We start from the raw sequence: 19,379 nt of genomic DNA on the forward strand, positions 1-19,379 counted from the left end.
TACAAATATCCAAGTTCTGTACAATTTTGAGGCAGTCTTGGTCACTTCTAAAAAGTGCTGCTAACTTTAAGGCAAATAGTGTACTTTTTACTACACTACATTTAATTGACAGTTAAAGTTAGTGAATTTATTTATTTATTTGCAGGTTAACCTTTTTACACATAAACATAAAATCAGCATATAAAATTAGATAATTAAACCAAACAATTGATTTGTTAAAGTATGTTAAAATTACAATCCTTGACCAGCTACAACATTAAAATGTTACTAACACTTCATATATTACAACAACCAATAGTATAGTAATACTCTACAGATGGGAGCCATTCAGCATAATACTTTTACATTGAATTTGAATACATTTTTCTGATCATACCTCTATGCTTTCACTTCACTCATCAAAATGTATTTCCACATAACGCTATTCCTACTTTTAATTAAATGATCTAAACACATCTTCCACCATTGTGCCCAATTACCTTTGTGTTGAATTTTTATACTTGTAATTTGTATACTTTTTAATAACTGTTCATCACATCTGGTTTTATTCTCTACCCTGCTGTGGTTTGACATGTGTGTGGCTTCCCCTTTGCTAGAGGGCGTTGAACAAAGCTCGGGGCAGTGACGGGGAACAACGTGCTCTGTGTATACAAGCAGGCAGCGACAACAAGCCAGTCAGACATCATCACAGAACATCACAGATCGCTCCGGCGCTGTAAATCACTTCATCACCTTTTTGAACAGACTGGTGACCGAGAGGACGACCTGTTGAAGATTTCAAAGCAAAACCGTTTCTGACATGCACTTTGATAAATGTGAGTATACATGCTTTTAATTTCTTAATTATGTGTAGAATACAATTGTCATTGCTGGTATGATTTATTCATTGATCACAGATTTACAATGATCAATGGTTTGTAGGTATGGATGACAACTAATCATTTTTCAAGTTACTGCTTCGCTGAATATACTTGTTTTCAACAATTATTAATGTGTTATTGTGTTAGTGGCAGTATTTTTGATAAAAGCTAATTGATTGTATTTGTAAGCCTACCACATTACACATGTATCCCTCCATCATAAACACATTTGATATATTTAGTTTTGACTTTATTTGGGACTGTAGACCCTAATTCTCATCTTTGATTTTACAGAGGAATTGATCCTCTGTAAAATGGCAACTGTAACTGTATTTTAATGTTAGACTGTGTATATCTAGCCAAAAGGGCAATATGTATATTTTACTTTGAAAACAGTCGTGACACCTTCTTTCAGTTTTCGATGCATAACGTCATAATTCTGGCGAATCCAAGAGTCAGGACATTATTTGGGGAAACCCTGCTGAACCTCCACCCCTGCTTATTGTTTTCATTTCCCCTTTTTGATTAATGCCAGACAAACAAACTTTGTGACGTTACAACTTTACTTTCTTTGTTCGTGCTCTCTTTGACACAGGCTTGAGTGATTACATATTTTGTCAGGCTTGTCGGGCTCAGTTATACCACAAAATGAGGAAATTGTCTCCGCACTACTTCTTTCTTTCTGTACAGAGCAAGCTAAAAGAGAAAGGTCGTCGGAATCCCCAACCTCCCACGCACATGACTCAATGTCCAGGGCTTTCCACAAGTCTTATTTGAATATAGCATAGAGTAGCCCAAAGCAGTGTGGGGGCAGTTTGAGCAAACCCAACATGTATATATGTGTGTGGGCTAAGATGTCCTCGTACTCTTGGAGAAACTGTTAAAAGCCATTTCCTCACTTTTAGTTTCTCTCAGCTGATGTGTCAGACTGTGAAGTGTTGGGCAACTTCTATTATCTGGTAATTTACTGTTCAATATAGATTGTCAAGTTACATTTTGCAGCATTACGTCATCAGTTGAAAAGGTTATGGTTGCCTTTTGTTATAAAGATCAAACGAGTCAGGGTTGAGTAACCTATTGTAACACTTACTGAACTTGAAAATGAAACCTGGCGTCACTGAAATGTACTGACTGATGTCATTTATTCTGATAAAGTGACCTTTACTATTTTGTGGGGGCAGGTCACACACAGCAGCACAAGGCCTTATTGTCTAGGGCAGGTTTTCAGCTGGAAGTGGAAGTGTTGCTTTTGAAAGAGAGAAGGACACGGCTAACCGACAGAAATCTGAACTCCACAAACTCACATTTCTCTCTCACTGGTGGAATTTGCATATGCTATTTTCAGAAGTATACCTTCTTTGTATTTGTTCTGGAGAATAGAGCTGTCTTGTCCCTGTCTGGCTCACCACATAAGTGAACATCCACAGGCAGGAGAATAAGAGAAAAATGACAAAAGAACATAACTCTCTTCTTCTGCTCTGGCTCCGGATCATGTAGGTGCAATAGAAAGCACAAGGCGGCTACACGTGTCGAGGTGACGTGCCTGTGACACACCAAAGACAGGAAGATGTGGTTTTGCCTTTCTGTGAGCGTAACGGAGCGAGACAGGAAGATGTCATAGAAAATAAGCTGTGGCAATCCCATGCTAAAGGTTGTATGAATCGCTCTGGTTTTGCACGGCCACACGATCTGCGTTCCTAATGGAAGAGGTTTCTCAGAGCTTTATCTTTGTACTCCGGTTCCACAGACAACGTGGAAATATCATTTTTATCTTTCACGTGTGGGGTGAAGTTTTGGAGGAAATAACCTGTATAGTCATGGCAGCTGGAAACATCAGAATTCTGTTTTGTAATATGTTTTCCTATTTTTCTCACCTGTTAAATGGAAATCATACTTTTTGATCAGCAGGGGGAAAACATAGTCATAGTATAATGGATTTGATATTTTCTGTTTGATGTACTTTTGTCAAGTCTGGTGCAGAAAAAGGCCAGCGTGGAGAAAGTGAGCAGGTGGACTCCTTTAAGCGATAGCACTGTAATCTTATCATCACACTCTATTAATTGATTCTGCCCTACATTAATTAAAATCCAAGCTTTTACTGCTTTAATAAAACAAAGCCCCTCTTGATGAGATAGAAAGTAAAATATTGATATATTCCAGTGAGAGTAAACAACACACTAACAATAATGTAGAATATGGTGTACCCATATTCTATACAATCTATAAAATGTTTTTGGATGGACAAAACATTTTATAGATCAAATAATTAATCAATACTTGGAAAAATATAATTTGCCGATACATGGATAATTATAAAAAGTAATTCGCTGCAGCCCTTACTTTTGCATTTCCAAACTTTATCAATCTATTATGTCCATCACATGTGGACAAAATATATGACCAAATAGCCATTCCTTTTTACACTTTTTACCTTTTTCAGCGCCAAAAGAGAAGCAGTGTTGCAGTCTGCCCACAGTGAAGAAACTCTTGGAGCAGAAGAGAAGGCGAGAGACGTCGTCTGTCCCACCCTCCTGCTCTACAGCCAGCACAAGTCCTGCTCCTCCAGCTGCTGTTACAGTAAGGCAGCACACAGAGTGGATCAGCATCTCACTAAATATAATATCATAAAGATCTGATTGTTTATGGGTTTTTTTCCTATTTCCGCAGCAGTTACCTTCAGCAGAACAGTTTACCTGTACAGGTAAGAGTAGGACAACTTCTGCACAACACTTAAAGGAAAAGTCTGGTGATATTCTTTATGGCCTGATATAGCTCATTCCACCTGGGACATAGAGCTTCATCGTTGTCCAAAAAGTATTAAAAATGTATCAATAAGCCACACTGTTGCTTTGGGTGACATGTTCCTTCATTAAGATGAACATGGGCACTGTAGTTAAGACACCAATTAAAAAAAATAATTATGTGTTTTTGACCTGTGAAACATCCCCAGACTTGTTATTCTTTATTTTAAGCATCATGTCTTAATGCATCAAAACCTTTTTTAGGTGCATCAAGCAGCTACTCAGACATGGCAGTGAGCTATGAGCAGTGGACCCCGGCACCAGAGTCTGGAGCTGGTTACTACCCCAGCCATCCAGAAACCAGCTACGCTGCAGCCTACAGCCTCCCAATGGCACCTGAATACATCATACAGCAGCAGGTCCAAGGATATGCAGGCACACTGTCTCAAACATACGTAAGGGAAATCCTTTCATCATGGACTTTCTACTAATAAGTTGTATGTATCTGTACCATACCTGTGTGATGGTTTGACCTTTATTACCTGCTCTCTCCTGAGCAGGAGTGCCCTATGAGTGCAGTCTCAGATCCCGGCATGGCTTCCCCTTGGTCTCTTCTGGGTCCCAGTCAGACCGCACAGCTGAGTTTTGGTTCGTCGATGGACTCCACCAAGCTGGAACAGGCCCGGATGCTGCTCAGCGGGATGGAGTACAGCAGAGCTACTGGGCAAGATGAAGACGGAGACACGTGAGTGCTTATGAATGTTTACATATGTGTGAGAATGATGGCATGTGGATTACATGTGTGATAGCAAGACCCAAGATAGAGAACACAAGTTAAAATTGAGCCCTCTGATTTTCTTTGAGATCATAGATTCCACTGATAGTATACAGACAGATACCCCCCCCACACACGCACACAATGCTGACATCACTATTGTGTGTGAATGTGCATATGTGAGTGCACAATTTATCTATTTACTAAGGAGTTTCGATTTCAGTCACGAGCTAAAAGTGAGAGCCACATTTGCAGTTTGGTCATCCACGAGAGATTAAGAAAAGCCAAAAGATGTGAATGAGTCAGCCTCTCATGCTGAATGATTACATAAAATGAAGAGACAAATTCAAAACTGTGAAAGAGGAATAGTGTGAAATTGGTTCCAGGGATTACCATGACTCTCCTGCCAAATTTGAAACAAATTTCTCGTGTGCTCTTGTTCTGTCAGCATCCTGCACATCTACTCTGCCAAGGGGCTCAGGGAGTGTGCCTTTGCTGCTGCAGAGAGGCTGAGGGATTTAGGCAGGCTTGATGCCAAAGAACACAAGGGAAAGGTATGAACCAAAAAATCTTCCAAAGTATGCAAATTGCTCTTTTTTTGGCACACATTTTTTTAAATTTATTTTTTATCTGAAACATTAGCACAGGATGAGAATTTCTCACAATAAAGTTGTTTGATTAATGTGCTTGTGCAGACTGCTTTACTGGTGGCGGTGACGGCTAACCAGCCAGAGATTGTGCAAGATCTGCTGTCCTTTGGAGCGGACATCAATGCCTGTGACGTTAAAGGACAAACTGCCCTTCATCTGGCTGCCCAGTATGGTTTACCTGGGGTTCTTCAGGTAAAGCAGCAGTAGTGATGATGTGATGTGGCATGTCTATTACAGCAGGTCAGAAAAGTAAGCTATACCTAGCAGACCTTAACGCTTCCTCTTTTGCAGGCAATTCTGTCCAGTAGTCCGACTGTCAACCTGGAGGCCCGCAATTTTGAGGGTAACTAAATGTTAATACAATGCAAATGATTAATCAACAGGCCAGTAGTGTTAACCTAGTCATACATTATAACGTGGACTATGTTTTCAGTATCAATTACAAAGTATTTACATCATTCGAGGCTTGATTCAAATGTTACATGTGATTTCTTCTTTGCCTCAGGTATGACTCCTCTGCACAGTGCAGCCATTTCTCACAATGTTACCATGAAGGCGTTGTCCAACAGTGGGCTGGCAGATGTTGGTCTTCAGACCAAGGCTTCAGAGAAGCTCTCCTGTGTACAGATGATCTTCGCTTCCGGGGCGTCCCTAGTCAGCCAGGTGCAATATAGCTCTCCCTTTTCTGAATGTTATGTGAGCGTGTAATAAGCATATATGTGTCACAACAGAGACATCTAAGTAGTTGGTAGGTCAGCAGTCAGGTATGGAGTTTAATATGTTAAACCCTGACCTTTCAGTCAGAATAAACAGTTCATAGGGGAAGTGCCCAGGTTTTATCCAACCATGATGACAAACCATTATCCCTCCCCTACTCCCCTCTCTGTTTTGGTTTATCTGCGTTATTTGATGCTTACATGTCCCAGTCTGACTTGTTGTGTCATTATGTTATTTTTTTAATCATCACTTTCAATTATCTACTTCCAGGAAATCAAAAGTAACAAGACTGTGCTGCACTTGGCAGTCAAGGAGGGGAACATTGAGCTGGTGACTTATCTGCTGAGGATTCCCCTGCTGAACATGAAAGACTTTGTCAACTTGAAAGTGAGTCCCACTCTGACACAAAGCTCAAAACTGGATTTGAATTATGCAGTGTCTCTGGATTAATGTGAATTTATAAGCATATACTGTATACATACCTGACTATGAACAGTCTGAGTCATGCTGCATTCCCCCCCCCCTTTTGCATAGGCGCATGGTCACACAGCTTTACACATGGCAGCTGGTCTCCATGGTAACCCCCATCAGGAGGAGATCCTGCAGCTACTCCTGCGCAGAGGAGCTGATCCCAGTATCCGCAACCTGGAGAACGACCAGCCAGCTCACCTGCTGCAGAGCGGCCTCCAGGGAGAGCGGGTGAGCAGCACATCATTTTGAACAGCCAGCCAGACCTGCACTGTTTCAGTTTTTGTCAAGGGTTATTAGTTATCATTAATGTATGTTTCAATTTCTAGCTCAAGCTCATGCTGAAGAAACGAAGTGCTTCCTCTCGTCGACGTATCGTGTCCTTGCAGGACCAGGAATGACTTTAAAATCCTCACTTGTAATCCCCATTTGGAGGGAATGAGTTTTTAAGATGTGCCTCTGTTAAGAGGATTTACAGTTTATTGTTATGTTGCTTTGGGAATCTCTGGCCTATATTTTGTTAACAAACTAGTTTGGCACATTAAGCTTTATATATCATTTTCATTGGATTAGGTAAATTATGCTTTAATGCATAAATCTTAAATTCTCTGCGATTTGGTGTCTCTAAAAGAAATATCTCTATTTATTATTCTACGCATGGTGCGAATTATTCTTGTGGAGGCGAAGCATTTCATTCCAAAATGTGAAAAAAAAATCGGACTATAAGAGACATTTTAATTTATGTATTTATTTTAACAAACAGAAATGAAGAGCCTCTACAAACAGCAGAGGTTATAGACGTCTCTGCGGAAGGTGGAGTAATATTCATTCCCCCAACAGGTTTCACTCCCAAATTAATGTTGATTTCTATGAAATCGTTTGTATGACCTCCAGGACAATGTCCCTGAAACCCCTCTGACTGTCATGTTAAAACCCCCCATCATGATAAGTTATCATACTGATACACTGAGTGATGGTATTGATTTTGGTCAGCATGTGTGCTTATGTTAAGAATGCGTGTGTTAAGAATGAGAAGTAGCTATCACATTTCTGTATGCATCATACTTATGTGTTTAACATCAAGTACGTTTTTTTCTTTGTGGGAAAAGAAACTTGACTGTATGCAAGACTATTATGTATATGAAACTAGTTGTGACAAAAAAGAGACATTACGTGAGTAAGTGCGGTGACAAATTGTCTGACTAACTGTATATTTTAGTCATGAGTCATGAATAAAGGTACAATAACACTTGGTAGGATGGAAAAAATACACCATCCCACTAGAAAGGGATTGTGTCAGTAGGATTTTTATTTGAAAACCAAAGTTTCCACTGAGGTTTACTGCCGTGACAATACAACTTAGTCACAGGTGAGGTTTGTTTTTCACTCTAATTTGAGAGATTTATTAGGAATCAAGCTGCCTTTCACTTATGTGTCATCTCTATAAGATGTTATACATTCATGTAAAGCCCACAGGAAAGATCAATCTTATTAATAAACAACCTAATGATAATATTGTATATTGTATATGATGATAAGATTATTAAAAGACATTGATAAAATTATCTTGAGTAGACAAGACCTTTATTTGAAACAGGGGTCTTATTTTTCAGCTTTACAGGTTATATATATATACCTTTGCCTTTAGATTCAGACTAAATAAATGACTACTACAAAATTAACACTGTATTACATCCATTCAAATATTTTTCAAAGCATTTTTAAAATAAAAATCATAACTGAACATACCTTTAATTTCTAATCAAGATATTATGCTAGCTATTTCATGTTGGCATATTTAATTTATTGGTTTCTTATTTATTTTGTCATGCTAGATATCAACAGAATTGAAGAAAAATAACAGAAAAAGACAATTGTTACAATTGATCAAAGTGTGCAGTTCCTTTTCTTCGACCTGGAGATTTTGTTAGTTTATGAATATTCAATCATGCTCTTAACTGAATTGTTTTACAAGAGTGAGATGAAAAGAAGAGCGATAACCATTGTTGCATTTGTTTGATTAAAAGTAACCTTTCAAGTCTCATAGTTGGTAATTTTTTATTTTTTTTTTTTTTTTATTTTATTCCCAACACTCACACATTAATGAACAATCTGTAGAAAGATATTTCATCGCTATAGACCTTCTACAGAATTTAGTGAGAGACTCAATAAAACCAGGTAAGGATGCGTTGGAAAACCCTGTTTATTGATCATCCAGCTGGCAGATGTATATTAGCCAAACAGGGATGGCCAGTAATAACCAGTGTATGTTTGTATGTGTGCATTCGCAGGCGTTGTTCTTGTAACGACATCCTCTCTTTCAAGTATATACTATATTTTCTATACAGTTTGAGGAGGCACTGCAAAAGAAAAAGGAAACAAATCAGACAGAATTGCAGAGAGAAAGTGTTACCAAATTGAGTTTAAACACATAATGATCCTGAACAGTGAAGTGAACTTACCCTCTGTCTTTGGGATTTGGGTACCAGATGAGTTGGAACTGCAAACAGAAATAAGGAAAGTAGTAAGTATCTGAATTGTTTTAATTGTTTAAGATTTCAAATTTGGAAATAAAGATTGAAAACTGTGGCCACAACTTTAACTCAGAGTTGGATTTGATCAAGAGAATACATTATCAGGGTTAGAGGATCCAAAAACAGTTGGAGCCACAGGATTCGGAGGTAACTGAGAAGTAGCAGCCCTCCTCTTTCTTCTCGTCTTGCCATACAAGCGGCATGCGATCAGGTCATATCAGATCAATATACTCTGCCCACGTACTACCAACACATGAGGAGTGTGATGCATACATTTTAGGAGCAAGCACTGAGATAAAGAGAACATCAGAGTGTTTTGGGTTGAGTATGCAGAACAGGGAAAATGGGGTATTTTTAGAAGAGGCATCCAGGGCAGGGAAATTAAAAGCTGTGGGGAACTCAATTTTAGTCATAGAACAAGAAAACGTTTTTTTTCCACACTGGTCGGGTATTTCATTCAAGTCAAATTCATACAGCATGCGCAGGCGGATCATCCACTAAGCTTTGCACAATTCTTACTTGGATGAGGATTTTACACAATTTGTGAATTTTTTACCTGTTTGAAGAATGATAGATTAGTTACAAAGGTACAGGTGAGCATGTATATATGATAAAACCTCTGTATTCAAGTGATATGTGAGAGAAAGTCTTAACTTACTGAGGGCTATTAAAATGCCAGAAACAAACATGATTGCTGCAAGGACAACCCCCGTAGTCCGCAATGTCTCATAATCTACAAGGGACATAACCGTGTGGGACTTTATGAGGGTTCGGTTTATGATGAACTTGAAACATACTAGAAAATATCATATGTTAAACATGGTGCTTCTGATTTATGAAAGTAGTAGATGGTGTAAATCTTACCATAATCAAAGTCACTTTGGTCTGGAAAGATAGTTTCTGCAAAGACAGAGAAGGGGTAGTTTTAGGAAACAGGTTAAAATGTTATTTCGAGTGCGGCTCCATTGACAGAAATAATCTTTAAATGGTTGTGTTCAATTCAGCACCATGGAAAGCAAGGTTGGCAGCTCTTCAGATCTGCAGGCTTGGCTCAAAAGCTCCTCAGGAGTATTTTTTTTCCACTGAGAGGAGCTCAATGCAGCATCTTTGCTCAGCAGAAAAAAGCTGCACCATGAAAAAAAGTGGGTTACAAGCTAGCAGCAGGATACGGGGGTATCATCACAGCAGCAGAAAAACAAAGAGGGCTTGCATAATAATAAGAAAAAAGTTTAAGAAGCCACTTGAAATAGCTTCTGTTTATTTATTTTTTTCCAACACTGTTAAAGAAAATTCTCCTCTTAACCAAAACAGTGATTTTTCAGGCTACACCCTAAGCCAGAGTGTTCTGGGCGTCAATAATGCGGCTTGCATGTTGATGAACCCCCACACCCAAGGGGCTGAGCCGGCAGTTTGTGTTTCTTTCCACTGTTCTCTCTACCAAAAAGAGTCTTTGAACCATACTGAATATGTCTCTCTGTAGAGTACAGTTAGTGAGAAACATATTCAGTATGGTTCATTTATTCATCCCAGTGAGGAGTTAACTGAAGAACTCCCTTTGTTATAACACTGATCCATGCATCAGCAGTAAATTGGCTCTCGGCACTGAAGCAACAATGCAGCAAGCTAATTAAAGATATGTATGAAACAAAAACAATTAATTCAATTCATCCAAATTAAATGAAAAATCACAAAATGATTACATATTTAATCACCAAACAAGTAATTCATTCTCAACTGAGTCAATCTGACAAACTGCTTCATGCATGTTACATCCTTTTAAATCCCATAAAAGAAGACAAAAACAGTCAAACCTGTGTCGGCCATGGCTGCACTGCAGAGATGTAGAGGATTCTCCGTCTCCAAGAAATTTAGCAGGTTGCAGTTGGATATGAAAGGAGGTAGCTGGACAGGACAGCATGCACAACTGCTTAAGAACCCTCTCTGTAAACTCAGCAGGGAGCCTCTGGTGGCCACAGCAAAACACTGCATTCACAATGAATGGTGGGTTACTTGTGATAAGATAAGATAAGATAATCCTTTATTAGTCCCGCAGTGGGGAAGTATTATACACTCCTCTGTGCAGCATGGGAGTGTATGGGGGTGTTCACTGCATATAAGAAAAATGATGGTATTTTGGATATCAAAGGATTTATGCGATAATGTGTCTGGATTCTGGATTTTGCACCAGATTATCTGCAGTTTCTTACATATATAATGCTTATTAGAAACGTTGCTTGCATGCTCAATATGAACCAGTATCTTTTTCATGTGCTTTCTTTTGTGCACTGCGGTCAGCCCGTTCCTGCAACACCAGGGAGAAAATATAGTCTGCATATGCAGCTTTTACATTTGCAGAGGCTGCCATATTCACTAGGGTTAAAAAGGTGCCAATAAAATACAGCAGTGAACAGAGAGATCAAATTAAGTGGGTTTTTCCTCTTCAAGTGCTGCACTGTGCAGCATATAAATCATTCACAATCTCACTGCTGGTAGCTACTACTGCATGTGTGGCTGAAGTGTCTGCAGAGTCAGCAGAAGCGGGATTGCAGCAAAATAGAGGGCTGTTCCCTGGATGTCTACATCTAACGGCAGAGAAAACAAAATAACTGCATAAAAACGGAGGAAACCTTTTCAAATGTGTGTTTTATTATTTTGCATCAATTTGAAAGTCAATAAAATACAATTGAGAGTCACACTTTTACCACACTACACTACTAATATATAAGATGGCACATTATCTAATTATTATCTAATTAATAATAATTGATGATATAAACATTTAAAAAGAAATAAAGGAGCACAGTAACATTAAGACATTGTAGGAAGCTTCTTGTGTTCATGGAAAGATTGTTCTCAGATGTGATCAAGGTATTTGCTGCCACCTATTGGTAAGTCAATAACACTGTGAAAAAGAGGTGGAGGAAAAGTTTGATTTGTTCAGAAAAAAAATAAATATAAAAATATTTTAGCCTCCTTTCGCAAAAAAAAAAAATGGATTCACAGATGTTTATAAGACACTCACCATCTCTCTGTTGCTTTGTCTTTGTGTCTATGAAGCTGTGGACAGAGTTTTAGATTACTGTCTTATCTAAAAAGATTTAACATTGCTAGTTATTATAATAGAAGAAAGACAAATATTTACCCCGAGGAACACCTGCTTCCACATCAGGACCTCTGGACCTGAGAAACATTAACAGTTAGATAATCAGGCTGGAGGGATGTTTATCTATCTTACAGAAAACTAAATTCTTTACAGATAAGGGTTTGTCCATCCTAACTCAGACTTCACTCACCTTGACTTGTCACCCTTTGAACAGGTACATTTTCGGGCTGTTTTTTGGGGGGAAACCACAAAAGAAAGAATAATGTGTTGTTGACAAAAGGAACATGAGAAATCATAAAAATGATGTATACAGCTTGAACAGTACCCTAACGCCACCCCCTTTAGTAGGGTATTAAAAGAGGATGAGGCTGTCCTAAGCCTTGATAGGTGCATGATTACAGTCTTGAGCTTGTGCCAATAAACCCATCTGGCTAGCACATCTTGGGAGGCCTTATATGTTTGCTTGTTTAACTCTGCCCAAAATACAGGAGCCAGTGTTTTGCAAAACGTTCAGCTAGCAGCATTTATATCAGGTGAAAGTTTGGAAAATAGTTTTAACATTCATTATTTTTGATTTTCTTTTAGATGCACCTCCGTTTGCCTGTGAATGCATTCACAAAACATGTGCTGCAAGGCTTCATTTTACTCCTTATTATTCTCCTTGTATAAAAAATGAAACGTGACTAAAAGAGGAGTTGTTGTCTTTATAAATATTCTAAAGACGTGGCTGTACGTATATAGTCTTCTACTTAAGGGTGAAACCTAAAGTGAAGCACATGTCATGTAGGTTAATAACTACAGAAATGATTATCTGCACAGTGCAGGATTTCTCAGTAAGGGCAGCTGAACTTCATGGTCAACCTGTTGAAACAGCTTTCAGATATCCAAATACTCTCTAATCTAAGTTTCCCTATAGATACTGAATATATTTTTTCAAGGAACGTCTGTTTATCCTCTTCTAAAGCAAAATGTAGCCTGTATTAGAAATAATGTACCATACTTTAATTGATAACCTGCCCATAAACAGACACGTGCTATTACTACCTGAAGTGTTATGACATGTACTTGCTAGAATAGTTGGCTGGCAAAATATTGGGAAATCCCAGACTAGACCAGTGACCTACATACTCTCAGGACTGAGAATAAAGCTGTTAGCATCTTGAAAGATTACACTCCTTCTTTACTTACTCACGTTGACACTGGGAGGCACAAAAGGGTGCCTATTGCTATCAAATTTGTTTTAAATGCGATATTTTATATGTTTAACAATAATCTTCCACGGTTTGCCCTCTTTATGTTATGTTTTATGCTGTGTTTTTAATGACCTATCAATTATTTTAGTTGTGAAAGCAAGCTCCACTCTTATAACTTGTGGCAGTGTAAGATTTTCTTTATTATTTTAGTGTAATGCAACGACTTCATAGAGTGCAGTTAGGTCTCCACAGTTGTCTTGACTAACAGAAGCAGAGTGTTTGGAACCCAATTCATTATTTATTGGTTGGTTTTGGTTTCAGGGCTAGCCTTGGCAGTGACAGCATGTGCTGGCAGGTGAGGAGGAGGAACCTTGGAAGGACACTGTGATTGAGGAAATGGATAAGTGCTCTGATGCACGGATCATGACAATTTAGTGCTGAGATTGTGAGCATCAGTGTGCCTCCCTTTCAGACATCAGAGAGAAACAGAAGCCTGCTTGTTTTGGGAGTCTGCTAGGTCAACACACACAGACAGGGATCACAGTGTGGTGACGCTGACACTCGGCACTACACATCCACTGTGGACTTAAGGTGGTCAAACACTTACTGACAATGAGGGCGATCCCCATGATGAACAGTACCACTGCGAAAACCAGGCCACAGATTCTCAGAGATTCATAATCTGAAATAAAAAAAAATACTTCATTATGTTTGCAGAAGTGAATGGTAACGTGAAGCTTTGAGATACAAAATTCCAGGAATGCAAAAGCTTTGTAGTTTTTTGCCACATTTTGAGTCAAGAGCACTATTGCAGACATTTTCTGCACCCCCCCTGATGGTCAGGGGACACCACAAATTCCTGTTTGCTCACCGAAACTATCAACAATATGGTCAACTTTAACTCTACTGTATTTGTGTAGAAAAAATATGTATCTGTGTTTTGTTATCTGTGTTTCCATCAATTGAAACAAAATCAAGGTAGCAGTTATTGTTCATGACATGAATGATAACATACTGTTCATGAGGATCACAGTTTTGTGAACAGGCATCCAGCATTGCCTTGTTTAGTAATCTAGTTAACTAGCAAGATGGCAACTATCTGCAGACTTTAGCAAATTTTATTGACTACAATAAAATAAATAAAATAATGTTTTTTATCGGAATAAAGGATAATTTTTTTTTAGCAACCAGAAGGCTTCATCAATCCTTTAGTGCAGTGGTTTCAAAAGGTATCAAAGGCTTGTGACATCTTAAATGAGGTATGGCATATGTTAAATCCCTAGCAGACACTTAAAAAGGACATAAAAATACCCACAATGTCATAAGAAAAAAGACAAATCAGAGAAATATAAACATAACTTTGTATAACATAAATATACTTTTTCCGTCTTTCTTATACCTGTTAATATCTCGTGACCCCTCACATTTATCTTGGGACCCCCTGAGGAAGACCCACCCCTGGGTTGGAAACCACTGCTTTAGTGGTTTTCCAATAGGGCGGCATAATATAGTTGAAATAGTACAAAATGGGAATGGAGAACACTTCCAAAAATTGCTTATAGAGTGCTGTAGGAATGAGTCCTAAAACCTGCAAATTAGTTATCACTTTGCACTTCCGGACCCCTCTTCTGGGAGTCAATGTTTTTTTTAATGGGTTTTTGGTCAGCTTGCAACACAAGCACAAGAGACATCTTAACATTTCGTTATACAATATAAAATACAATATCAAAATCACATGTTGTTTGAAGAATGCATCTTAATAAACTAAATGTGTAACTAGCTTATTTTCAGCAATAATACAATATCCCATTGTCTACTCAAGGAAACCAGTGCAATGCTTACTGCCGGGGATGGCCAATGAAACTGAAAAATAACAACCAACTGATGGTATGTACTTTGAGTCATTTTGTGCACTACTGTGCCTTAGATGGACTTAAAATCAGGCCTACGACACAGTGGACAGGATGAGAAGTATTCGCAGGGGGACTACTCCAGAGGTTTGGCCTTGGGGTGACAGTTTTCCATCACTTCTGGAAAAACAAGTGGAAAATGCAAACTCTCTCGTCTCAACATTCCAGATGTTTCCTGTGTAGAGGGTCTGCCAATTAATAGGCCCTGTTCATCTGCTAAACACTCACCGTAATGAAAATCACTGTCACTGTCTGGTAGGAGAGAACAGAGAGAGGAAACAAATGAGAAGCAGATTTACCCACTGACACACTTCAGAGAGCACTCATGATATGACAGCTATTCAGCACTTTAAAGGCCTCAGTCATCCATCTAGTCATTAGCCCTTTTGGTGTGCCAATTTATATGCCAGCTAAAATGAGTGTGCAGCTTATCTTAATTTGACTTTTCTAAGCTTCTGTTCAAATAATACCCACCTTTGTCCTCGTCTGCCGCTAAGGCTGTGAAAAAAAAATGCAAAAATCATTAATCGTTATAAGACATTCACATGGTGGTGTAGGGGCATGTCAGCAAATGGTAACACTGATGGTAGTGGGGCAAATTCACTCTGCAGAGAGGCCCAAAAGGGTGAACAACGAGCCCAAACTTCTATTTCTGTAAAAGTTTAATGATAAAGATATTACAGTATTAAATTGTCTAAGAATTCACATTGTATGATTCTAATCTCCATACCTTTGTTTACATACTGTTTATTTCTTTGATTGCCCTGATCTGGATGTGGGAAAGTGAAGACCCTTGTGCTCTTTACATCTTCTCTCCCATGCATGTGGAACCTCATGTTTGCCACATTAATGTTATGCTCCAGTCCTTTAAATCTAGCTCGAGAGTGAATCACTATTTCTGCCTTATGTTCATCAAGAAAACAACAGGAATAATTAAAGAGACAGCTTCACTTGGTGAAGTAATAGAGACACAATGCAGACATTGTTTATAATGACTTAAAATGAATTTTTGAGGGGAGAACAACTTAAGCACATTGAATGTTATATTGAAACGTTTCTACCTGTGCTGGGCAACATCTTTATACAGCTCTCATTAAAATGTTCAACAGACTTCGAACAGCATTTTAAATGTCAGCCAGTCATAGTAGCTGTGCTTATGTATAAACTTTGATAACTGATGTTGAATGCAGTAAATGTTAATCTGTTAACCAAATGTCAGTGGACTTGAAGTGTAAATTTGCTTATTGTAACTTATTACACCTTTAAAAAACAAGTTCGGACTCTAATGGACCTGAGAGTCAGAGAGGACAAAAAAAACCTTAGTGTAGGCAAAGCTGCTTAACAAAGAGCTCGACTGATGGCATGCAGTGCGCACAGAGAAACGAATCAAAGACAAGAACTTGGCAGCTATGTGAATAAATGATTGTGCAAACTGCAGTTTAAGGAAACATTTACACTATTCTGACATGGCTTTTCTCACAGCAAAACACTGACATAATGGAAAATATAAGATGGAACTTGTACTGAAAACAGCACCACTGCAACGCTAACAAGACAAGGCATTTTATACACGTTTGGAAAAAAACATGGACATGAACATGAACATGGCAAGCAGCCATTTAAAATAAGGGGTCAGTGTAAATCAAATGGTCATGCATTGCCAGTTAACACTCAAAAGGGGAAGTAACTGAAGAACACCACGCTCACCGAGTGCAGGAGCCAGCCAGGAGCTGAACGCCACCAAGACCACAAGATCCATTGTACCTGCTGATAAGAAACAAAAAAGAAAAAGTACATAACAAAAAAGAAGTCATAAATGTGCTCACATTTTGGGGTAACAGATAAACTTTGTAACTCACTGACTCCCTTTAGACTAAAATAACTTGGCAACTTAAACAGCCTTGCTGAGAACAGAGAGATGGCTGTTGCGGAAATCTTTAGCAACTCCCCTCTAAATACCTCTCAGAAACTCACAAACAGCCAGTTAAGGTTAGTGAGGACTAGTTGTTGTACAGTAAGGGATCAGAAAAGGAGGAACATACTTTATTAACCAACTTGTTTGTTTGCATTAAATCATATTATTTATTAGGCTGCGGCTAACGATTTATTTTCACTGTCAAATATTTTCTCTTGGTCAAAGCCAAAGTTGAGTCCCCTGTATAGGTCAAGCTCCCATAATGCATCAGAATAAGTGTTTCATTTTTGCCCCTTTAATGAAACCATGCCTGGTAGGGACACAAAGCTCTATCTCTGCTAGACCCTACATATCAGTACGTATCAGGATATGTTTCTTAATAGCATGGCCTCCTAAATCTGGGTAAGAGAAGAAGGTCTATTTTAAGGCTCAGTGCCTCAGTACTCCAGCAGTACAGTTGAGGGGTGAACGGCAAGGCTGGTGTTGTGTTGCACTTGATATTTGGTCAGTGGGTTAGGCTCTGTTTTGCTGGCTCATCTGGTTTACAAATGGAACACAAACCTCCGAGGCTGTTTTTCTGTCTATATACTATCGAGGACATTCTCTGAGATTTACTTACACCCGTGTGTTTAGAGGTTGAGGTTCCACATTCAGACTGCACTTCCTTATTGGACAAGAGTGGCCACACACTGCACGACCAAAGAGCACACTGGTTGCAGTTGTTAGTTTCAAAGCCACATTATACCAATAAGAATCCCAAGGCACGACAACGAAATGTAATGCAGGTACACAGAGCTTTAGCTCCACGCTTGCAAAAAAAAAATATCTAAGCCCTGGAATAAAATGTTTTGCATTGCAAAGATTAAAGCCTACGTTAGCAGCGCCAAGGCTTCCCTCCCTGGCCCAGAGCACTGCTGGGGATTCATGCATGACTAGAGAGGGGGGGGTGAACGTGGAGCTGGAGCAGAGAAATGAACACTTCAACCCTGGGAGCAGGATTAACAACAAAGGGCTGCCAATCAGCTTTAATCAAACAAATACAGGGTGAGTTATTCTTACAAGAACCAATCCAATAATCGTGTTTGTTAGCCTTCTGAGTGATGTAGAGGAATAGAATGGGGAGACAGGAAAGACGCCCGTAAAGCAACACTTTAAAAATTAATTACCATGGATTCTAATAAAGTGGGATTAACATGGGCAGTTTGTAATTAAAAAGGGTTGCTTACATTAACCCTTGCACACAAAGGCAAGTCCATGTGAGTGCATTCACACTGTAAATACACATATCAGCCCTTTAGGTCCATTCATAATTAAAACTTGGGACTTCACGTTTTTTTTCTCGCCAATTCACGCGATAATTAATGATGGAAATTGTTGTTTGCTACAGTTCATGGGAGGGCTCAATGTGCAAATGTGATACTTAACTCCATTGAACTTCTCAGATTGCGTGGCAGTGTCAGGCAGGATAGCACAATGAACATGGGACATGAACAACAGAAACTAAACCCGTTTTGCTGGTGGATTAAAATGTGTGGGAACAACATGAGCGGTGGTTGTGTGTAAGTTATCTGAGACATTTGGAAGAATTTAGTGGGAAGTTGGAGATTGGTTGTAAATTGTGTTTCTGGATAACGGTCTAAAGAAAGCAAAACTAAATCCTGTACACATGGATGTGTTTTGGAAGTCTAAAACTGCAGATTGGAGCCGATTAAACTCATAATTGCAGCAGCATTTATATTTGGAAAATTGCATCTATGTAAATGTATTCAGTGTAAATGAACGTACCGTGTATCAGCCTCCTGTAAGCTCTAACGTCAGTCTCTCTCCTTCCTCTCAGCCGAACTTTGCAAAACAACTTTTCCACTTGTTACTTCAGAGATGAAATATGATCCACAAAACCTTCTCTTATAGCTTGGAAATAAAATGAAAAGCAGTGATTAAAAAGGGAATTATTCTGGGGAGATTCAGTAGCTGCTCGTTTGCCCCAAGTACAGCTTTGTTTCTCCTTGGTCTTACCTCGGGAATGAGAGAGAGAGAGAGAGAGAGAGAGAGAGAGAGGGGGGTGTGATTGCTCAGCCTCTGGAGTTTACTTCTTAAACCACCCTGAGCAGAGGTAGAGGAGGGCCACAGTGCTGCTGTGCAGAAATATTACTCCCATGCCATTTGGTGCCAGCACTGATAGTAAAACATGATTTCATAATGAACTGTAAATCGTGCTTATTTCCTCCCCCAACAGCCAAGTACAAGAGACACAAGCAGTGAGCTCGTTGCTCTGTTGTGTGATTTACAGGCTTTGGAGAGAAGCTGAGCTCAGTGGAAATGAAAGCATAAACACTAGTGTGCTTTCACAGGCAGCACAGTCCGTCAGTGAGATAAAGTTCTCCCTCAGCTGTATGAAAACTGCCTCACCAAGGTCTCTCCCACACCAAACTGCCAGATTCCCCCATCAGCTAGTAGCAAACACAGAGCTGGGTGGACTAAGCTTGGATGGCACAGGTCCCGTCTCAATCTGA

At 39.1% G+C, this 19,379-nt stretch overlaps 2 protein-coding genes across 3 annotated transcripts; one reads left to right on the plus strand and one right to left on the minus strand.

The window, feature by feature from the left end:
* The first annotated feature begins 753 nt into the window (after positions 1-753).
* On the plus strand, positions 754-8,232 carry LOC129110136 (NF-kappa-B inhibitor delta). Its single transcript, XM_054622318.1, has 12 exons — positions 754-815; positions 3,301-3,437; positions 3,528-3,561; positions 3,866-4,056; positions 4,159-4,346; positions 4,825-4,930; positions 5,072-5,218; positions 5,318-5,369; positions 5,532-5,689; positions 6,014-6,130; positions 6,278-6,442; positions 6,541-8,232. Exons 1-12 carry the CDS (start codon positions 800-802, stop codon positions 6,610-6,612), a joined length of 1,383 nt encoding a protein of 460 aa, XP_054478293.1. The 5' UTR covers positions 754-799; the 3' UTR covers positions 6,613-8,232.
* A 3,507-nt stretch (positions 8,233-11,739) lies between these two features.
* Positions 11,740-18,896, minus strand: LOC129110173 (FXYD domain-containing ion transport regulator 6-like). Of its 2 annotated transcripts, XM_054622361.1 has the most exons (9): positions 18,883-18,896; positions 18,652-18,777; positions 16,659-16,718; positions 15,426-15,449; positions 15,180-15,203; positions 13,649-13,723; positions 12,039-12,075; positions 11,888-11,925; positions 11,740-11,802 (listed from the first exon to the last, which is right to left on the minus strand). In XM_054622361.1, exons 3-9 carry the CDS (start codon positions 16,708-16,710, stop codon positions 11,795-11,797), a joined length of 258 nt encoding a protein of 85 aa, XP_054478336.1. In that variant the 5' UTR covers positions 16,711-16,718; positions 18,652-18,777; positions 18,883-18,896; the 3' UTR covers positions 11,740-11,794. The 2 variants fall into 2 exon arrangements, with proteins under 2 accessions (XP_054478336.1, XP_054478335.1); XM_054622360.1 differs by lacking the exon at positions 18,883-18,896 and having other exon boundaries at positions 18,652-18,869.
* Positions 18,897-19,379: the final 483 nt, after the last annotated feature.

This window comes from Anoplopoma fimbria, chromosome 20 (assembly GCF_027596085.1).
Source record: "Anoplopoma fimbria isolate UVic2021 breed Golden Eagle Sablefish chromosome 20, Afim_UVic_2022, whole genome shotgun sequence".
Classification (NCBI taxonomy): Eukaryota; Metazoa; Chordata; class Actinopteri; order Perciformes; family Anoplopomatidae; genus Anoplopoma; species Anoplopoma fimbria.